Below are 22,123 nucleotides of genomic sequence, written 5' to 3'. Positions count from 1 at the left end.
GTGACGGCGCCGGGCGCTGGGAAGCGCTTCCGCCGGCAGATCCGGGGCACGGCCCGAGTGCGGCGGGACCGACGCGTCTGGAGCGGCTGCAGCGCACAGCGGGGCCGGGGCACGCTGCGGGGCCGGGGCACCGCTTCGCCCCGGGAATCGGTGGGTCAGCGGAGGGAGGGGTGGTCGGGCGGGTACCGGAGCCCAGGGCTGCAGTTCTGCCTGCTGGAGCTGGGCAAAAATCTCTGTCGTGTTCCCCTTGGGACGGATCGGAGCAGGGGCGAGCGCAGTGACCGCTCTGAGGGGAGGGAGGTGCGTGAGGAGCACCCCCAGTTCCACCGCCCGGCAAAGCTGCGGTGCCTCAGGGAGCCGCGTCCAAGGGGTGCTGCCCTGAGCCAGCCTCAGCTGTTGCACAGAACAGCGTATGGGGAAAGGGAGTGGGATTGCCACCCTACAGAAGTTTGCTGGGATAGAGTCAAACAAGCATTTGATCGTTCCATCATCATCTCTTTGTGCAGCTTGCCCTGGTGTGACGGGTCAAGGCCGGGAGATGTCGACCCCCCCCCTGGCCGGGGCAGGGATGCCGCCGGGCGCTTTCTCCGGGACCCAGGCTCAGGCTGCCAGGGAGGTGAACACGGCTTCGCTCTGCCGCATCGGCCAGGAGACCGTGCAGGACATTGTCTTTCGAACCATGGAAATCTTCCAGTTACTGAGGAACATGCAGGTGAGAAACAACTATTTATACACTCGGCTTCCATGTTTTTATCACCAGCTGTCAGTATATATAGACTGAAGAGACACCTTAGGACGTTTAGAAAACTCGGTCAAACTGCTCTGAAAAGGAGAATTGGTTGAAGAAGTGAGTGCTACTTTTAATATATTTGTTTAGTCCTGTACACTAAGTGAAATTCAGAAATGCTGAATTGTCATTGCCCTCCCAATAAAAAAACCTCTCAATATGCTTAGTAACTATGTTTGCTTTTATGTACAATGAAGTCTGTTCATATGTCAGTTATGTTTCTCTGCTTATGTTAACATATGGGGAGTAAATTTAGAGGAATTTTCATTGATCTTTTTCTGTAATATTTTTCACCTAAAACTTCTTTTTGTTAGGAAAAACAACATAATCCTTATTTATGTCTACTTACTGAGAAAACATACAAATTTCTGTTGTGTTTTCTCTGTGAAGAGTACAAGATAAATAATCATTCCCACTCCTTCTGTATTTTCATAACTCTTGTGTCACTGAATTGAATCGGCTGCGGTTGAGACACAAAATCTCAACCCTAGTCACTACAGTGTCATATTTAAGCATTGTGAAGACACTCACTGAAAAGTCAGAGGGATTGATGATGACAAAAAGTGTAGAATACATGAGGGTGTTTGACAGCAGTGATTGAGCACATAAAATATGTAATTTTCCTAGTAAAGAAAATAAAAATTTCAGTGATTGCTATAAGAAAAGTGTGATTGTCTTAGTCTAAAATATACAAAAACCTGTCTGATATCTTTATTCATTTCATGTGACAGAAACTTTAATATTTTTAATGTTTTGGTTCTCTAAGTTACCAAATGGTGTTACTTATCATACTGCAACATATCAAGACAGACTGGCAAAGCTGCAGGAACATCTCCGTCAGCTATCAATACTCTTCAGAAAACTGAGATTAGTCTATGACAAATGCAATGAAAACTGTGCTGGGCTCGATCCTGTTCCCATAGAAGTAAGTATCTTTATTTATGTATAAATTGTAAATCAGAATAACCAGTCTGGATAGCAAATGATCCATTTTCCTCAGTTGCAGGAAACTCATAACAAGTTTTAATGTTACTGGAATTATTCAGTGGACTGAATTCTGTTTATTAATTAGAGCTTGTTGAAAGATTGTGAAACTTAGTGTCTAGTTGACACGGTGTACTGTCATAAGTTGGACTTGGTCTCAGAGGTCTTTTCCAGCCTAATTGATTCTGTGATTCTGTGAAAGCAAACTTAATTTAAAATTTTAACCTTTTTTCCTCTGGCTTCTTGGTATCTTCACCTAATTTGTTTCCCCTAGGTAAAAAAAAAGAGGATCAGGGCAAATTTTTACAAGAAGTGGGAAAAAGTGGGAAAAAGCCTGCTTCAACCTGTCAGCCTGGCTCCTGAGTAATAAGTATTATTTACTTTCTCTAGCCAATAATCTGTGCCTCCATAGTTCCCTCACTCAGCCATTCCTAACCTGCTGGGCAGTGTGAACCAAACTTAAATGTGCAGTGGTGATAGAAAAGTTACAACATAAAACTTCCAGGGAGGAGGATTTGCCAAAGCTTTTCTTAATAACACTGCTGTGATTTGTTAAATCTTAAATGCCATCTTCCCCATAAGTTGTTTCTAATTTCTAGTAATGCTCGTAAACCCTGGGTTTTGTTACAATTTGAGTTGTTCCTGCTCTATATTAACCAGAACTTTGAAATTCTTTAATTACTGACCTCTGGATTCTGAGGCAACTTTATTAATGGACTTCTGATTGTCCATTGAATTTTAATCATACAGACATTATATTTGAAGTGTGAGTCTCTTAACTGAATAGGAGTAAAGAAATGAAGAAGTCCATTCTGTACAGTCCATTCTAGACTGCTATTTCAGTTTACAGTTGCTGACTTTTGACAAGGGTTTCAGAAAAATTTATCTGGAAACCTGACAGCAAGCAGGGGAATAAGTAAATTTTTCCATTTAAGAAAATAAGACCAGTTTTCACAGTGTGTTGAACTTCTTTAAAAGCTTTTAATGTGTCTTATTTTCCCTCATAACAGTGGAATGATGTGGCATTTGGTTGGTTTTTTTCTATAACTTTTCACATTTTTTTTCCCATTATCAGGATGGAAAAGAATCTCCATAGAGAAAATAAGTAATCACTTCAGGCTTTCTTCAATGCAAGGTTTCACTGATAACTTAGTCACAGCAGAGTTTTTTATTGATAGTTGGGCTTTTTTTTAATCTTCTTAGTCTTTTCTTCTCTGAACTTAGTAGATTCCTGCCTCCTCATGTTTTTATTGGTTAGAGTGAATGACAGTGACACACCATTCCTCCTGGATCAGTTTTCTTAAATTCTTCTTCCAGTAGTTCAACAATAGTCTCAATTGTATTATTTAGTGGCTGATATTCTAACCATGTCTTTACAGAATATCAACAAATCTATTTTGTTGCACAGTCAAGAGAAGTCTATACCTACTAGTAATACTTACTCCATTTCTATCAATACAAATGTTTTCATAATTTTTGGTAATGTGTACTGATGTGTAATAAGTATTGTTAACTTTTTGTTAACCAACATAGCAAGGCATGAGATAATTGTGAAGGAGATCCTCCTACAAAGATTAAATTTCCTGCTTTTTCTGTGTATTAGGAATAGTTCAGCTTTTCTTGGTAGGTTTGTTTTTTGTTTAGTTTTTTTTATCTATCTTCTTTTCTGAAAGATAGGGAGGCTTTAAAGAAGTGTTCTTCTTTGAGTGCTGCTTTATTTTTCCATCAGAGAGTTTTTTCCAAAAGCATATAGCAGCCCTACTACTTCTTCTTTATGGTCTGCAAATGTAGTAAGTGGTGAACATTTGCCACTTTTTCACGGCATTGTTTAGTGTGGTAGCTTTTGTCCATTTTGCTAAGCTTAATAAGAATGGCTGCAAAAATTTTTGTGTAGAAGGAAATTACATTTTTGGTGGTATAAATCAAACTAAGTTTTCCTTCAGAAGCTGGAGGCAGTGAACACTTTGTAATATTGCACCCCAACCTAAGTAAGAAGTTCATATGCACTTGATGAGCAACTTGCTCCCAGGCTTTTAAACTAATGTCACTTTTATCAATATCAGTCTTCCATTTGTCTGTAATATGTTTGTGAACGGGGATGTACTTTTGCATAGTACAGGACAGAAAAAACAATGTCAGAGTATGGACTTTGTGGAGGTATTATCCTTTAAGAAATTGTTAGTAGCTTGGGAGTGTTCTGACACAGAAACAAGTGTTTGTTTTGTATCTAGTATGTTTCTTTTCGATCTATTTTTTTAGGAAGGAAACATATAGTAATATTCATTTACAAATTTTACATCAAGGAATTTTGGCTTTGTCCAAGCTTTACAAAAAAGACAGTGCAGTATGGTCCTCTCCAGCCTAAACCAAACTGTGATTCTGTGTGTCTGAGGAGACCATGGTGAGAAATACTTACAGAAAAACTCATTTTAGGTAACTGTGGCCTGGTCTTAAGAGTAGCCAAACAGAGGCTCATTAAAACAGCAAATCATAACTAGAGTATTAGCCAAGTAGCTATGTAAAGCCAGTCATATTTATCTTCAGTATATCACTAACATGACTTATGATAATGAGAACTTTGTGGTTTTATTTCTTAGTGTGGAATAGTAAATTTTAAAACCTCAATCTGCAGAATTCAACTACAAGGATTATCTATGACGAGTATCTGAAAATGGAAAGACTGACTTCTGCCTGCAATTACAAACTTTCTTTGGACTAGGCTTGTTAATGTGTGAGATTGTGTCTTTTGGAAGCACATTGTTTGCCTGGAGAACCAACTGAGGTCATTGCAAGGCCTTGAGGTTTGAGGTGGCAAGCAGGCTTGTCTCCACTTTCCCTTGGGTAGTTAGAACCTGTGGAGAAAATGGTAGTACCATATGTATCTCCTGGATTTGAGTATTTGAGTTTTTTCTTTTTTTATTTTCCTTTTTTTTCTTTTTTCTTTTTTTTTTTTTTAACTAAAGCTGATGTTTCTTGTCTTCACAGCAACTTATTCCATATGTTGAAGAAGATGGCTCCAAGCATGATGATCGTGGTGCTGCAAGTCAGCTTCGTTTTGCTAGTGAAGAGAGAAGGGAAATCATGGAAGTTAATAAGGTAACAAAGTTGAAATTAATTTGCATAAACTGAGAAATGTCATTTTCACATTACAAAGCCTAAATTTCTAGATTGCTGTACTAAATACAGAATATGTGATGACTGCCATCAAAACTGGAAATAAATGGTTTTATTTATGAATATTTCAGTATTGACCTTTTAGTTAAACTACTATTTTTAGCTGTACCTCTGGCAGTAGAGTTTCCTAACAATTGGGCTTCCTGACAATTCTAACTTGTGTCTCTTTTAAAACCAACATTTATTTTTATGAATACAGTGTGTTGTGTTTATGTGCTACCCACTAGATATTGACAGTACAAACTGAACTAAGGTGCCCATTGCACTAATTTATCTTCAAAACTTACCTTAGGTGTAAAAATAATTGATACTGAACACCAGATGTAAATATTTTTACAATTATGTGAATTGGTAAAGAATTTTCAGGGCTACCTTCTGGATTTTGACAGTTTGAGGTAGACTGTTCCTTTTGTAAAGAGGAACATTTACTGAATCTTGGCACATTCAGAAAAAAATGCACTATGAATTATAAATGTTAAATGAGTTAAAATGTTAAATTTTCAGTTTGAGTGGCATTGTGCAACTGGGTACAATTAGTGTAGAGGGATTCAAATCTAAAAATAATTATGCTGTAGTAAAAGATAATGTAATACAGAGATTAAAAATACATAGTTTTACCAGACCACAATTTTGAACATTGTTTCTTCAATCTGTAAAATAGAAAGATAGGATTAAATACATATTTCTATAGCTGTAATATCTGCAAATGCTCAGTAAGAAGGAGTTATAATCTACAAAAATAACTGAACAAAAGAAATAAATGGATAAAATGTTTATTTATGGAATGAATAATTGATGGATTTTCAGCTTTTAAAATATTTCCAATGTTTTAATTTGTCTTTCACAATCATACATGTATTGAATTTTTCATAACCCATTTATTTAGAAAAATGCATGTGTATTGTACAGGGAAAAATGAGGACTGTGTGAATTTAGAGAAATGCAGTTGTCAGCTCTCCTGTTGTAATCTTTCTCTTCACTGCTGATGTAGCAGGGTTGAATATATTATATTGTATGTAACGTTGTACTATGAATTAATGCACATTTATTTGCAATCTTTAAGTGTTAATAAGCTTAACTGTCCATATTTGCTGTGGTTTTAATAGTTCTGTGACATGGTTTTCCCTTGTTGTTGTACTTGTATGCTAATATGGTTTTAAACCTCCTTGGTGTGACCTTGTGAAAATAATTTCATAAATTTTTATGAAGAGTTCTGAACCTTAAAAAGGTTGATGGTGTTGCAGGACCATTGGTAGCAAACTGGTAATTAAGAAGACATTGAAATCTTTATGTAAATATAGGGTGAAATCCTGTATACTTAAATGCCTAGACCTAATTTCCAGATTTTCCACAGGAAATCTTCACAAGGTAGTTGAACTTTCTCTAGAATTCTTGTGGACAAATAGTAACTGCAGGAAAAGAAAGTTAAACTTCTTGTTTTTTGAAAGTTCACTGATTTTTTTCTTTTGTCTCCCTCCAGTTCTATAAGCACATTTACTACCATTTTCAAAGTTCAAATTTTAATACATTACAGACTAGGTAATGCTTTTATGACTAGAAATATATAAATTCTTTTTTTTTTTTTCCAAAGAAAAAGCAGTAGAATCAGATAATTGGCCTAATTTCTAACACTGGCTGCTGGGTTCAAGGAGGGCTTGCTCTTGGTCTTAGCTGGCACATCTGACAGCTCTTCAGGCCTCTCTAATGTGTAATGTCCTCCTCCAACTCAATTTGATTAATTAATTTTAGGAAAATTTCAGTAATACAAAATGTTGATGAGAATACTGTGACAGGAAAACCAACATGGTAGTTAAATAAGCTTTTCATATTTTTAACCAAATCTTCCTTCTGCTCCTTGTTCTGTTCTCACCTAATCCTTTTTGCTTTGATAGGCATTATTTTTTCAGTCTTACATGTTATTGGTATTAAAAAAATCACTGTTGCAATAACCCAAGACTTTGACACTATTGTGATATTTGAATTAGTTCTTACACCTGCCTTGTATCTCTAAATTTTGCCCTTCATGCCATGATACCCCAGCCAGTGTGATTTCTTTAGTGGCTCTGGATGTGTGTCAAAGACACTCACTGCCCCTGTGTGGAGCACTGCCAAAACTAGGAGTAGCTCTTATAAACCTTGTGGATCATATATTCTCACATCAAAATGTCCTCATTCCATGAACCACTGACTTGAAAAACAGCAGCTTTCCTTTGCTACTGCAGGTGTCTGGGAAGGGAGCATCCTCAGGAGGAGGAGGGGGGGAGCATCCGGTGCTTCCTGTGCTCACCATCCCGTTCATGGAGCAGGAGAACCTGTTGATGTAACAGAGTTCCTAAAAACTGCAGGAGTTTTTCATATTGGTTTATTGTGACACCTTTTTTACTTAGTTATTCTGCTATTTTGGAGTTACCTGTGAGGTCAGAAAGTCTAATGGCTGTGTAAGTACTTGTCTGTTAATTTAAAATATAGATAAGTTTACAAGGCAATGAATTTCTGTCCTAGCAATCCAGTAATAATTAGCAACTGTAGGTTTAAATGAAGCCTATTAAGCTTTATAGCACAAGGGAGTTTTGAACCACAATAAGAAGCTTCTACCATTATTATAAAACAAACCATTTCTTGAGCCCTAGCTAGCTCTATCTCTTGTCTTAAACAATTCTCTCCTGCAGTTCCCAAAAATGTAGCTTATTATTTTTTATCTGTATATGTTTTATGGGCTCATAAATTGTTGAGGTGGTTGAATTTTTCAGAATAAATTACTGTTCCAGAATCAATTTAGCACTTGAATTGGTCTTTTAGTATGTCTTGATCCAGTTTTCATTGAAATGAATCTATTTGCAGCAAGTGGAAGATGTTACCAAGATTTCCTCTCTTCTGCTCATGTTTTTCAAGTGTTTAATGTTCTGTCTATTAAGTTTTTTATCTTTAAAGTATAGAATCATCAGTATTATTTTCAAGATGTCAGGCTCACCTTCAGTCTGTGGTCTTGTAGTATATTTGACAGGACTTGAAACAGAAATACCAAATCAAAAATTGAGAATTATTTAATCTGTTTTGCTGCCCTATCAATGGTTTTCTTTACTGCTCACTTTTAGAAATGGAGCAAGTACAGCTTAGGTTTCATTCATGCTGTAGGTCTGGTTTCAATGAAGCACTTAGGAAAACCATCACATAATGAGTAGTGTAGGTACATTTGGGTGAAAACAAAGCAAAATAGCATTTGGACATTCCAGGTAGCCCTTAGAAAACAATTTTACTTGCTGTTCTTAACTGATGTTTGTTAAGTGTTTAACAGTGATCTTGCTAAGAGAGAAAAAGACAATCTACGTGACAGACTCAAGTTAAGTAACAAGTTTAGCTCTGGGCTTTTTTTTGGTAGCACAAACATTGTGCCTTGCAGCTGATGCTGTTTAGGACTATGCAGAAAACCTAAATTCCTTTTAAACTACCTTTTTCAGTATTTGAATGTATTTTAATTGGTTTGATATGTGCAGTCCTTTTTCACCCAAAATATAAGTGTGCACAAAAGAACGCTTTGGGGAGAGGGGAAGAATTAGTTACTTGGACACCTTCTGGGCAGCTTAATCTGCACTGGAGACAATTCCATGAATTTTTGAGTACCAAACTGACTCTCTGCAACGGTAGAATCAGAGGAATTTAGGCCCAGTGGGAGGTCTGGAGATTATCTGGTTCAGCCCCCAGCCCAAGACAGGGTCAACCAGCAAAGTTAGATCCAGCTGCTCCAACTCATGTCCATGCTCCAGCATTTCAAATACTTGTAAGGATTGAAATTCTGTCTTTTCTGGGCCCTTCTTAATGGTTGCCTTTTACTGTGAAAATTTTCCTAATGTTACATTGGAATTTTTTTTGTCATAACTTGTATATTCACTGCCCCTCATCCTTTTGCTGTGTGTACTCAAGAAGAGTCCAGCTTTCTCTTTTCTGTGAGCTTCATTAGGTGGCTGAAGATGTCACTGAGATCCTTCCCTCTGGCCTTCTCTGCTTGAGATTGAACAAACACAGCTTTAATCATTGTGGTAGCCCTCCACTGGGCATTATCCAGTATGATAGAGCTTTGTGTTGATCACTAAATTGGTCAGTCATTCTCCAGAGCCAAACAGAGGAGAGTATGAGAGGTACTCACCTGACCTGAGAGGTACACTCTTACTAATACAGGGCAGAGGGCAGTTTGTCTTCCTTGTTGCAAAAAAAGATCTGCTGATGACTCCTGTTAAACTCATTAGAAAGTATCTAAAAGGACCTCAGATCCTTTTCTGCAAATTTCATTTCTATTCAGTCAGCCCTCTGCCTGTGCTGTTGTATGAGTTTATTCTGTGTGCAGATGTAGGATGTTGCTTTAATTGAAGTTCCTGAGATAGGTGTTGGCCTGCCTTTCCCACCTGTTGAGGTTCCTCTGGCTCCAATATCCCACCACTGAGTATATTTTCCATTTTCCCCAGTTTGGCATTGTCCACCAATTTGATAACTTTGATATGGTGATTAGGTCATTAAGTGTGATTGATCATTAATGAGGATATTAAGAATATTCACCTTAGTATCAATCTGAGAAGCTTCAAGGGTGACCAACTAGCACTTATCTTAATACTGATGATCCCAGCATTTAGAACCCCATAGTCCAGCCAGTTTTCCATCAGCCCAGTAATTCACCTGTCCAAATCACATCTCTCCAGTTTGCTCAAAGGCAATGAGAGGCTGTGTCAAAAGCCTGACTAATGAATGATTTTACTTTATGGAAGTGAAGAAAATCTCCTGCTCCCTCCTTGCCACACAGCCAGTCATTTCTTTGTAGAAGGCTGTCATGTTGGTCAGGCACAAGGCATCTGTAGGAAATCCAGTATGGCTGTTCCCAGTCACCTTACCATATGTGTCTGGATATGACTTTCTGAAGGATTTGCTGCACAGTCTTTCTGGAGTCGAGTTAGGCTGAGTGGCCTGTAGTTTTCTGGATCTCCCTCCTTGTCTTTCTTGGAAATGAGCTGAAATGTTTCCTTTTTCATCAGGAGCATATCCCCCCTCTCCAAGAGAAAATTAAATAGGGTGGTCTTGTTATGTCATAAACCAGCTTTCTCAGCATTCAGATGTATTTTTATTCCAGATCATAAATTATTTCCTTTTCACTTTTGTATAAAATGTTGCACACAATTTTTTTCACATTGCATCCATATCAAAACCATATCACATTACAAAGTTAAAAAAGTTAGGAGAAGGTGAGCATAAAGCTGCCTGTAAAATCCCAACGTCCCCTTTTATCCTCTTGCAGATGTATATTATACAACCTTTATTGCATTACCACATTTGGTTCCTCTTCCCCCCTTCCCACTTTCTATTCTGGAAGAGTTCTTTGTGCTATTCTGCTTTTGTGGCAGACTAGGCAATATTTAAATTGAATCAGTATTGTAGTAAATAAGATTATAAAAATCCTGGTTTGTGACTTGCCTGACTGGCATTAGACTATGGAGTAAGCAGGGAATTTGGGAATGAGAAGGAAGGATTTATTGTGTGTAGTGAGTAACTAACTAAGGCAGCTCTTGGGAGCTGAATTTTTTTTTCTCTGCCACAAATTATCTGTGGTAGTTGTTCATTCTTCCCCTTATGGCTCATGGTAGCTTTGAATATGTGGGAAGCTGTTAAAATACAAAATTTAGAGATGAACATGAATCTTAAATATCTTTGGACAAAGTTGGCAGCACTGCAGTTTTATCTGTAGTGTTCATGTGACTGAGTTTGCCATCTGTAGCTGAGGATCATAGATCTGTGGGATTTTCATATAAAGAATGGGGATGTAACACTGAGAAGTGTGGTGGAGAAGCACCTTGGGGAATGAATAATTCCATTACAAGCTACAGAGCTTAGATGGTACTCAGTAAATAAGACCTCAGACCTCATTGTCAAATGATAAATAATTGGTATGAAGCAAACATCCATCTATTTGAATGAAGGTGCTTATTCCTCTCAGAACAACAGATCAGTGCATAAATACAATCCTGTCTGGGTCAATAGGTGAAAAGTATTGAGCTTGCAGCAGAGCACAGGCTGTCACTGGTGTTTCTGTTTGTTTCAGGAACACAGGGTTACACATGCAGAAGGAGCAGTTTTCCTTTCAGCTGTCAGGTGAGGTGCAAGGCAGAAAATTCAGTCTCTCATTTCTGCTAAATGTAGAACAGTCATGCCTGTGGATGACATCAGGAAAAGCTGTAGATACTGGACAGTGAGTGTGTTAATGTTTAATTGCACAGCAGTTACTGTATTAATGATGAATATTTTTTATTCCTTTGGGAAAAAAAATATAAGTAGATTGATATTTGCATTTATTATGATGCAAAATGAGCCTTGGTATCAGTTGAGCAGCCATAAGTTAAGACACTACTTGGCAGCTCTAAGAGAGTTCGAGCAAAGTGTTGAGGGCACTTTTTCCATCACATTTTTTCCCAGCTATGTGCATATAACATATGCTATATGCATATAGCATTGTAATAGTCTCTTAACTACCAAAGGAAAAAAGCAGGTTTTTCCACCTTCATACTTCAGAGATTTCATTATGAAGGATTCATTTAAAAAAAGAGCAATATAAATGTCACCTTCCTATTACAAACATCGTGTTTCTGTAGGAATTTCTTGGGCCTGGCTTACCTGGAAACATGGAGGCCACTGTCACCTTCATAAGGCTTTCAAGAATCACTTCCTACAGCAGTTCAGTGGTCAGAAGGAGTAACATGAATATTGTGTCCACTCTGGGCTCCTCAGCACAGGAAAGACAGGGAACTGTTGGAGTGAGCTCAGAGGAAGGCTACAAAAATTACCAGAGGGATGGAACACTTCTCCTATGAGGAAAGGCTGAGAGTTGAGGCTGTTCAGTCTGAAGGAGAGAAGACACCAGGGAGACCTTACAGAAGCTTTTCAGTACCTAAAGGGGGCGTATAAGAAAGATGGGAACACACTTTTTAGCAGAGCCTGGTGTGATAGGACAAGGGGTAATGGCTTTGAACTAAAAGAAGGCCAATTTTGATGAAATATAAGGGAGACATTTTTTAGGCTGAGGGTGATGAAACACTTGTCCTGAGAGGTGATAGATGCCCCATCCCTGGGAACATTCACAGTCAGGTTGTACTGGACTGTGAGCAACCTGATTTAGTTGAAGATGTCCCTGCTGATTGCAGGGTTGGACTAGATGACCTTTAAAGGTCCCTTCCAACCCAAACAGTTCCATGATTCTATACTCCTGGGAGAGCATATGATCCAAGTTCTCTATAGTAGACTCTTAATCAACAAAGTAAACATAATTTTTAAAAATTTTGCTAAGATTTATGCAAGTAAAAGTACTGTGGTTATTAATATTTAATGTTAATATTAATATGGACACTGAGATGTCCTTCTGGCCTGTACTGTTGTAGATCTTGAATAGAGCAGGTAAAAACCACAGCTGGCACAGCATTCAGGAGAATGGTCTTCAATACAACATTTTCAAGATAGAAATAGATCTTTTTTTGGTTTTTTTCCTTAAGCAGAAGAAGAGCCTGCACAACTTAGACAAGTACTGTTGATGTTTTTACATGCACCACTTGGAATATGATCTTACCATGGTGTTTACATTATTTCCTTTGCCCAAATAAGCGATTTCTAACAAATGGATTGTGTGCAGCATAATGACTCATAGGGATGTTTTAGTTCTAAAATTTGAAGGATACATGAGCTTTAAATGAGGAGAGAGTCAAGAACACTGTGCAAAGGAAGGATCTGATACATCTCTGGTTGTAAGTTGTGAATTGGTCTAGACAGCACTGATTTCTAATGAAATGCCAGTGAAGCAAAAATAACTTTTGGTAAAAAATGTATTTCAGTCAAAGTTGAAATTACTGTGTCCTAGTGAACCCAAATCTGTATGAAACATGGCAGGTTCTTTATGGCAGCTTTTCTTCTTGAAAGAAAACTAATTTCTGGATCTTTGTTATGGTTCTCCCACCTCGTTTCATTTATGTGGGTTTTGTGCTTCAGTAAATGTTTTCGTAAGTGACCTACCCGACCTAAGCCAGCTAAGGTCTTGTTGGTTACTGGAAGGTGCAGTCCTTGCCAGCCCCATCATGATGGCCATAATACTTGCAAGGTCAGTCAAAATGGTCCCCACTGAAAATTAATATCACCAAAGAAGACCCCCTAGGGTAGGTTTTCAGTCAGATCACTTTTCTGACAGGGAAGAACTAAGAGAAACAGGCCTGACAGATGTAACTTGAATTTAGGTCTCTTAAACTCATTATAAACTGCCTCATAGATTTTCCCTGTGCTATCTAAAAACAGATAAAATCAGAAGCTGTAGCATGTATGTAGGATGAAGTACTTTTTCTTGTTTCATACAACTGTTAATCCTGAGAAGCAGTCTAGAGTTCAACTAAGTCATTTCAACAGAAGGAGGAAAGAGTGGGAGACAACTTGCAAGCAATCTGTTCAAATGAAAATTTGTCACTGCTGCAAAAGCTGCTTAAAGATTTTGCCCATTTCCCAAGAAGGCCATTTCACCTATCTTTTCAAGGTTAGGCTTGAGTTGAGATGTTCTTACTGGCTCAGCAAAGTCTTAAGCAGAGGCCAGCACTCCAGTGGTGCAGAACATATTAATTATGTAGTACTTTGAGGTGTGGACCACTGCCTGTCAAAGATCAGTAACAAAGATCACTGTATGCATTTCAATTAGGAGACTGTGCTCTCTGAAGTAGATTTTTTTTCTCCTCTCTTTATTCTTTCAACAGCCTAGCAACCCAGGGATGGTGCTTCATCTTAGATGTTTTTTCTGGCTCCAGAATAAGTAGAAGAGCTAAGAAATTAGCTCCTCACTAAAGATGAGGATCTAAAATTATCTTCAGATAAATAAACAAATTTATACTTCTTGTCCTTACAGATGCTTTGAAAACAAATGAAATCCTGTCTAAATGTTCCCCTGTCTAGCAGCATCAAATAAAGATCAAACAATTTACAGTGTCATAATGCTTTCACAAGAAAGGAAAGCAGTATTACAGAATGAGTCTTTTGGGCATCACTTACACAAAGTTCATGCGAGTAGCAGTATTCAACAGTACAATTAGACATGGATGGGGAGAGAAAACAGCCTACTTCTCAGAGGTCAATGGGTCTGTCTTCTGTCTGTGACTTCAGTTACCATCACCAACTGTTCAGCCTTCATTTCCATTGATGCAGGTTTTGAAATACCTTGAAATGGCATGGCCTCAGAATGAGGGAGTTACAGCTTGCATTGAACTGGTAGTTTTGATGTAACAGTCACTGATTTCTCTAGGATTGGATGTTGAGGATGGCAAACAGATTTATGTTTAAAAATGCCACAGGTATGAACATGCTTGTTTATCTCATCCCTCTTGTGCTTTCTCAAGCATCAGGATTTTGCATTTATGACCTTTGGTAGGAAGACCCTTGCAATTCTGTCATTTCAGTGCTGTGGTAATTACATGCTGCTTAGCTTTCTCTCTTGTCTTTAGTAAGGAGATGAATCTCTGCTGTATATTGTGAAGTCTTGGATCAGCAAATGGAAAAGAAAGAAGCATTAGATAAATGCACACATTTTTCTTTAAAACACTTTTCAGCCTGTCAAATGCTTGGTTAGGAATTCCATGTTAGTGGAATCTAGATCTGAGTGTTATCTCTTCCAGTGTCCTGCAAAGTCTGTATTTAGGGATATTTCCCTTACTATGGTCCCCATGTTATCTAAGCCTAATTACCATATTACTGCAGACTGTTTTTTACAGGTCTGAAATGAATAGGCTTCCTTTTTTCCTCTGGACTTCTCTCCCAGCTGACCAGCTGGCAATTTAAAAATATTGTTGTGTTGACTACATCAAAATTCAGGAGGCTAATTTTCAGAGTATTGCTTCATTTTCTCTCTGTTCCAGTAACTTCAGTTGTGTTACTGATTTGAGTCATGCTTTTAATGTATTGCCTTTTGTGTAGTGCAAATAACAAAGTTACATCAAACCTGAAAGATTTTGTTCTGTTTTGATGGAAGCAAGTCTTTCCTGGGCTTTTACTTTACTTGGAACTCCGGACTTCCCTAATGAATAAATAGTTTGATCTCTAATGTTGGAAGGCTGACATCTTATCAAATCAGAAAGAAATGAAATGAAATGAAATGAAATGAAATGAAATGAAGGACAAACTGGGTACTGTTAGCAACAAACTAACTTAGTTCTCAACAGCTTTGATTTGAGCAGGAAAAGGAATAAATGAAACAATAAATATGGGTATTATTGTGAAACATGAAAGGTTAGGAAAATTGTGTGATGCCTTGATGCCCTGATCTTGCTTCTGTAGAGACATGATTTCTAAGTTTTGGCTATGCAACCAAATAAAAGCTAGTTTTCTGTTCTCCTATTCCTCCAAATGCTTCTGTAGTTTGCAAAAACAAATATGTAATTTTTAAAAATTCAGCATGCTTGGGAAAACCTTTTTCAAGACAGGACTTTTAAAACATTACAGTTGACCTACATAGCAGAAGGGCTGCAAAAGCTTGATTTGTTTCACCTATACCCTGTGCTTTGTTCAAACTTGTACTGTTAATGCCTCATTTTTCTTGAAACCAAATTTATAAAACATATATTCACATAAATTTACCTGCTCCCCATATTTTTTCTTCCAGCTTAGGATGCTCTCTTTTAGACTTTTCAAAGTGAGGACTGATCCCCACAGGCCTCCAGCTTTTGAAGGTGTCAGGTGTTTTGATAAAAGGCTGCGGTGAAACAAAACAGCATTCCCCCTCTAAGCAATGGTCCTTAACTTTTGAGGCTTTCTTGTATTTTTAGAATGTGCTTTAAAGAGGATGTATTATCCCAGTAATAGTGCTCACTGACAACTGAGAAAAAGATTTATATAGCATTTCATAGCACTGTAACTTTTGTTGAATTTTCGAGTGCACTATTTGAACTGTTCACAAAAAAATTTTAATAAACTCTTCCCACAGAAACTGAAACAGAAGAATCAGCAGCTGAAGCAGATCATGGATCAGTTACGAAATCTTATTTGGGACATAAATGCCATGTTGGCAATGAGGAACTGAACAAGGAAAATCAATCTTTGTAATTGAAGAAGATACAAATCTGTTTGGATATACTTAACTTCCTTCTAAGAAGTGACGTGTTTTTCCACAATTATATTGCAGTAATGTTTGAAAAGTCTGAAAGATTAAAATGTTGGGTCATTTTCCAGTAATGTAAATGGTTTGGGGTTTGTTTTTATAGAAGATTCATTGTATAAGTTTTACCTCTGTGATTCTGCTGTACTGCCTCAGTAATTTACAGTAGCAGTTTGGATTCCTATGCAGAAAGGGGTTTTATAAATTAAGTGTTTCTGTATTTTCTTTATAATACAATTAAAAATTATAAAAACATATGTTTATATGCAGTTAATTTTGCAGTGCAAATAGTCTCTACAGAGAGTAAAAGTTGCAAGACAGGAAAGGTACTCCAGAAAACTAGAGGGCTGAAATCAGCAACCAGATACTGCAAATCAGTCTGCAGTATTTTTTATATTATCTGCAGTGCAGAGCAGAGCAGGACAATCCCCTGCCTTGCCTGGCTGGCAATGCTGGGCCTGATGCCCCCAGGACAGGGTTGGCCCTCCTGGCTGCCAGGGCACTGCTGAACCATGTTCAACTTGCCATTGACCAGGACCCCCAGGTCCCTTTCCACAGCTCTGCTCTGGAGCCTCTCATTCCCCAGTCTGTACACACAGCCAGGGCTGCCCCATCCCAGGTGCAGAATGCAGCACTTGCCCTTGTTAAACTTCACACAATTGGAGATTGCCCTTTAATTTGTGGAGGTCTCTGTAGGGCCTTTCTGACCCCACGGGAGTTGATACCTCCTCCCAGTTCAGTGTCATCTACAAACTTACTCAGTATTCCTTCCAGTCCCGTGTTGAAGAGCACAGGGCCAAGGATGGAGCCCTGCAGAACCCCACTGGTGACAGTCACCACTCTGATGTGCCCCATACACTGTAAGGGACAGTCACCACTCTGATGTGCCCCATTCACTGTGACAGTCACCAGTCTGATGTGCCCCATTCACTGTAACCCTTTGTGCCCCACCCATCAGCCAGTTGCTTACCTGTCATGTGACTCAGTTATCCAGCTGTGTGCTGGACATTTTGTCCAGAAGGCCTCTGTGAGAGACAGTATCCAAAAGCTTTGCTGAAGTCCCAAAAGATCACATCTGCTGGCTTTCCTAGATCACCTAGGTGGGTTACCCTGTTGTAGATGGAAATCAGGTTCATCAAGCAGGACTTCCCCCTCATGAAGCCATGCTGACTCTGAACAACTGTGACTGGTGGTGTATTTCTGTATTTATGTATGGTTGGTATACTTTGGTTTTGTTTATCAGAATGCACTGAATAGAGACCTCATTAATCTTCTCCCTGTGACTATCAGTCATAGTAAACTTTGGAGTATATGAACAGTTCATTATTTTGAGTTAATCATAAACCTTCATCTTTCTTTGTTCTAACTTTGTTACTCCTCACAATTTTCATTTGCCCTGAAAATAATCTTGAAATTTTTACTATCCACAGATGCTGCCATTGTACTATGTGTCTCTTTCTTCAGATAAAAAGATACATAAAACAACAGTTTCAGTATAAATCCATAGGGCACTTTTAGTATTTGTCAGGTTGAAAACTAGCCATCCTCAGTACTTGCTTCTTGTGTATCACTTTTAACTCTTATTCCATGCCCAGCCAGACTCCATAGTAGTTTTGAGTGAAAAACTTGTTCAGAACCTCCTGAAGTGTCCAGTTTAATGGTATCCTTTTAAAAGTTACCTTTTTAAAAGCTACCTTTAATGGTTTGATACTGAATGCTTACTGATTTGAGATTCATGGATTTTAAAAGGTTACACTGATTTTCATAGAGTCATAGGATGGTTTGTGTTGGAAGGGACCCTGAGGATCATCTTGTTCCAGCACCTCTGCCACAGACAGGGTTGCTCAGAGCCCATCCAGCCTCACCTTGAGCACTGCCATGGATGGGACATCTGCAGCTTCTCTGGGCAACCTGTTCAGTGTCTCACCACGCTCACAGGTGTTTCATTGTTCTTCATCCATCTCTTTAATTCTGTTTTTTAATAATTTCAAACCATTTGTCTACTCCTTGAGGTAAAAATCACTCGTAACAGATCCAATCATACCTGGTTAACATTCTGTGACTTTCCCCTGAAAATAGGTACAATATAGTTGTCCTGTTTCTCTTTTCAAAGGCTGTAAATATTAACAGATGAATGGGCGTCCAGTCTTACAGTTGAAAATAAAGTGGTAAAAAAATCTTGATTTTGATTAGTGTACCTGGTGTTGAAAGTGGTCTGTATGTATGACAATACTCAGATGTGAGTAGATGTCAAAACACCTTACAAACAAGATCTCTCTTTTTTCTCCCATGTGGCAAATGCAAGAGTAGATCTCTTACTCCGTGGCAAAGGCTGCAGCAGAATTGTTTGTCCCCTGTTTGGATTCACCACTATGGCAGATTTGCTGGTCAGAAATAATAATTTTTTCTGCAGCTGTGAGTCATAACTAGTTCATATGCAAAACTTTTCAAAAAGAGGTGACTGCAAGTAGAGATTTTAGTTTGTTGTTGGTTTAAAATGCAAATGCATTTATCTATTTGCAAGCTGTAGTGGCAGCTTTCTGTTCAGTGCATGCATAAGCATGCAAGTAGCCTAGAAGAAGTATTTGAAGTGGATTCTGAAATGGCACCATCATCTTAATTATGTCAAATTCTCAGTTCTTCATATTTTTGTTCTATTTTTGGAACAATTATGGAAAATGGAGATTAGACTTAACTGTACAGCTCAGATGGCATCTAGGTCCTACCAAATGTGTTTAAAGTTTGGTGACTTTTTTATTACACACAAACAGTACAGAAGTTACCTAAAATGTGAGTAAGAGTGCAGCTATTGCAAGTAGATGTCTGGGTGATAAAATATTCAGCTTTCTCTGTGCAGCTGCTAGCAGTAGCCAAGGTCTGTACTACAGTTTTTCATCTGAGAGAGAGGAGACACACTTCAAACCATTACCAGAATAGATGGGCAGTAGCTAAATTGCAAAGTGCAGAAATAGACAGAATTGTAAATTATCACAGTAAATACTGTCAAAGCAGGACTGTACAAGGTGCTGGACCAAAACCATACACTTTGACTTACACAGATGAAAGTAAGGGTAGTGAATATAATTCAAATGCTATCAGATCCATGAATTAGTATAGGATTTGGCCAAGAAGATGACAGTTTGAAGAAAAGTGGTGATTCCTCAGCTGTGAAACACTTGAATGAATTATTGGGCGTCAACATGTTCTGAAATTTAATATTTTATTAATGCTAACTGAACTTTAACTGCTGCTTAATGAAATGGCACCAGATGAGGTATTTACAAATACCAGTAAAGCAATACAGACACAGATGTTTCAGTGTTTGGTTTATGTATCATTGACTGTTATATCATTATATATCATTGAAATTATCTTCATGCTTCTGGCACTCCCCTGCTTTCCTCATGAGGCTGGTGGCTCTCAGAATTGCTGCCTGCAGCAGTGCTGGGCTTGCTGTCCCTCCTGAACACACAGAGCTCTGACTGGCTCTGGAAGTGCCCCCTCTTCACTTGGAGCATCATTTTCCTGTGACTGGTAATAAGTTTAGCTGCTTACTAATGGTTGGACTCAATGATCATAAAGGTCTTTTCCATCCTAAATTATTCTATGATTCTGTGGCTATTTTTGATATTTTTGATAAGGCCAGAGCAGGATAAACATACTGACACTTCCAAAAGCAGATACCAGAATGTACGATCATTACATTTTGGGACTACAAAAATATTTGAGGGGTTTGGATTTCCTGGGGCTTTGTTTTGCCCAGATAGAACCTGGGAGAGTAGAGCTACAATGCAGAATTATTTAAAGCATATTTGTGGAAAATAGTCCAAGTTAGCACACACTCTAAAATACCACCATTAATCCAACACCTCTGTAGACAAAGTACTGGCTATTGAGCGTGTGGTGCAGTGTCACAGCACAGAAGATGCCTGCTAGGCACTATGCTAAGTCCAAGGTTTTTCTTACATAAAAAGACAGAAGTTCAGAGCAGATTTATGCCTTGCTCAGGAAAGATGCAAGGAGCTTACCTTGCCTCTTGTCTTCCATAGAGGCAGCAAGGACAAATCCATGACTATGCTTGTTGTCCCAGAGAAAAACCCTGCTCTGATTGTAGTATTTCTTACTGATGGAGAAGCTGGAACTTTTGCACAAATGCTACTCAAATTAATCACTAAAGAATGGATTTAGAGGGAGGAAGACAAGGATTCTGGTCTCATAGGAACCAAGATTTCATTGGTGTGCAGGATGGCTGCATAAACAAAAAGCACTACAGCTGAAGGGTAGCTGACTATTGCTGTGGAAAACAGTAAGCTCCAGATACAGGTTTGAAGACCTGAAGTTGAAAAAAACTTTAAAAAATGTACAGTGGCACCCAAAGGCACTATGAGTTGGCTGGAGTTGACAGAGGATGGATTAGCTAGCAGAAGAATAGGGGATTATAAAGGAATTTACAAATAAATCAGTGCAGAAATAATATTTGGGGAAGGAAGTGAGTAGTTTTCTCATTCCCCTTATGTAATAGTCATGAAGTCTGATGTGGTAGAGCATCAGGGCTTTAAAGGAGAAGGGCCTTTTCCTGACTTGGAAGGTTATTCCATAGGTAAAAAGAACAAGCTGACTGATACATACTGCAGGATATTCATTAAAGTGACAGAAAATATGTACCAATGCCAGTTTTTATTTAACACAATGTAATGGATAAGTGGAATGTAAGAGCTAAATAAATACAATATAGTAAAACTTTTGTTAAGTCTAACGTCTATGTAAATTTTAAGGATTTTTTTTTTTGCTCGTGTTGCATAAGGGCATTCTGGCATCTGTTACAACACTACAGAACAAATAACACTGTGAAGAATCATTCACAACAGTGTTTGCATTGGTTGAATTTAGTCAGAAGCAGAATCTGTGTTTTCCAGCATTTCTGACCAGACTAGGCCTAGTAAAGACCATCAGTGTGTTTGAGGTAAACAAACAGAGGCAAGTTTCCATGTGTCTCCTTAACTCTGGGAGCATCACAGCTCATTGAGTGCCTCCATGTTGAGCTTGTTTGGAGTTCTGCTTCTGCACGTGTTCCCAGCAGCTGATGGCATCTGATAATCACTGCTGAAGTTGTAGAAACTCTGATTTTTTTGCCTAAATCCTATAAAAGACCTGATGTGCTTGGGCCCTTCTTGGCCCCTTCTTAGACCCTTGGGCTGTCACTTTCAGCTGACTGCCCCTGCTCCAAAGCTACAGAGCAATGTTCCACAATGAAGTTGAAATTGAGTGGATAAATGGAATGAATTACATACATGTCTGTGCTAAAATTTTCTCCTGTGCCTTTGTGTGCTTATCATGAAATCTTGCTTGAAAAATAAAGTCAGATTTGCCTAAATACAAAGAAAGATTTGTGATTTTAAAGTTGTCTGAGTAGCAATGGATAGAAATGCAGTTGTTCTAATAGCCATATAGTGGGTTTAGTGGTACTTACAGTCCTGGAGAAGGGGGAGGAAGTTCATGAAGACAGTCTGTTACTGAAATACATTGTTGGAATGGGAACACTTTCAAAAATTAATGGGAAGATATAAAGAAATTCAACAGCAACAATCAAAACTTGAGTGGGTACCCCCTGGCCATAACATATAGGCAATGAAAGGGGATTTGGGAAAGTATATTTTAAACCTGCATTAAAGAGATTAATTTGGATACAATGAGAGGGAAAAAGCCACTGCAGTTTTGGGATGCATGTCCAAATATTGCATAGTAGGGAGTGTGAGAGCTCTTGCTCTGAAACCAATGATTCTGATACTGTAATTCTGGATGAAATACTGAATTAGTTTTGGGGTCAGCATGATACTAACACAGTAGAAGAGAAGAATACTGATGTGGTCCCATATGAATAATGATTAGAATAACTTGTGAAAGCAAAGACAAGGCTCAAATACAGAAATTCTTGGGTAGATGCAAAGGGGAGGTAATGAGTGATTTGCAGTGGCTCTACTATAGAACAGTGAAAGAAGGTAAACAATAACTTATTTCACCAAACAGCAGTG

The 22,123-nt window shown here is 38.3% G+C and overlaps 1 protein-coding gene across 2 annotated transcripts; it reads left to right on the top strand.

Annotated features, from left to right (window-relative positions):
* MED30 (mediator complex subunit 30) lies at positions 1 to 19,400 on the top strand. Of its 2 annotated transcripts, none has more exons than XM_071421692.1 (5): positions 1 to 150; positions 507 to 712; positions 1,554 to 1,712; positions 4,757 to 4,867; positions 15,921 to 19,400. In XM_071421692.1, the coding sequence occupies exons 2-5, from the start codon at positions 539 to 541 to the stop codon at positions 16,014 to 16,016; spliced, it is 540 nt and encodes a 179-aa protein (XP_071277793.1). In that variant the 5' UTR covers positions 1 to 150; positions 507 to 538; the 3' UTR covers positions 16,017 to 19,400. The 2 variants fall into 2 exon arrangements, with proteins under 2 accessions (XP_071277793.1, XP_071277794.1); XM_071421693.1 differs by lacking the exon at positions 15,921 to 19,400 and adding an exon at positions 11,028 to 11,096.
* The last annotated feature ends 2,723 nt before the right edge of the window (positions 19,401 to 22,123 follow it).

This window comes from Agelaius tricolor, unplaced genomic scaffold (assembly GCF_023055355.1).
Source record: "Agelaius tricolor isolate 1412-34295 unplaced genomic scaffold, bAgeTri1.0.p SCAF_2, whole genome shotgun sequence".
Lineage (NCBI taxonomy): Eukaryota > Metazoa > Chordata > Aves > Passeriformes > Icteridae > Agelaius > Agelaius tricolor.
Note: the sequence above shows the minus strand (reverse complement) of the source record. Positions and strands in the feature narration are given on the sequence as shown.

Excerpts from the sequence above, each read along its gene's own strand:
- MED30 (XM_071421692.1), top strand. The coding sequence starts at position 539 with ATGTCGACCCCCCCCCTGGCCGGGGCAGGGATGCCGCCGGGCGCTTTC. Across the intron at positions 713-1,553 it reads AGTTACTGAGGAACATGCAG|TTACCAAATGGTGTTACTTA; the intron begins GTGAGAAACAAC and ends TGGTTCTCTAAG. Across the intron at positions 4,868-15,920 it reads AAATCATGGAAGTTAATAAG|AAACTGAAACAGAAGAATCA; the intron begins GTAACAAAGTTG and ends CTCTTCCCACAG.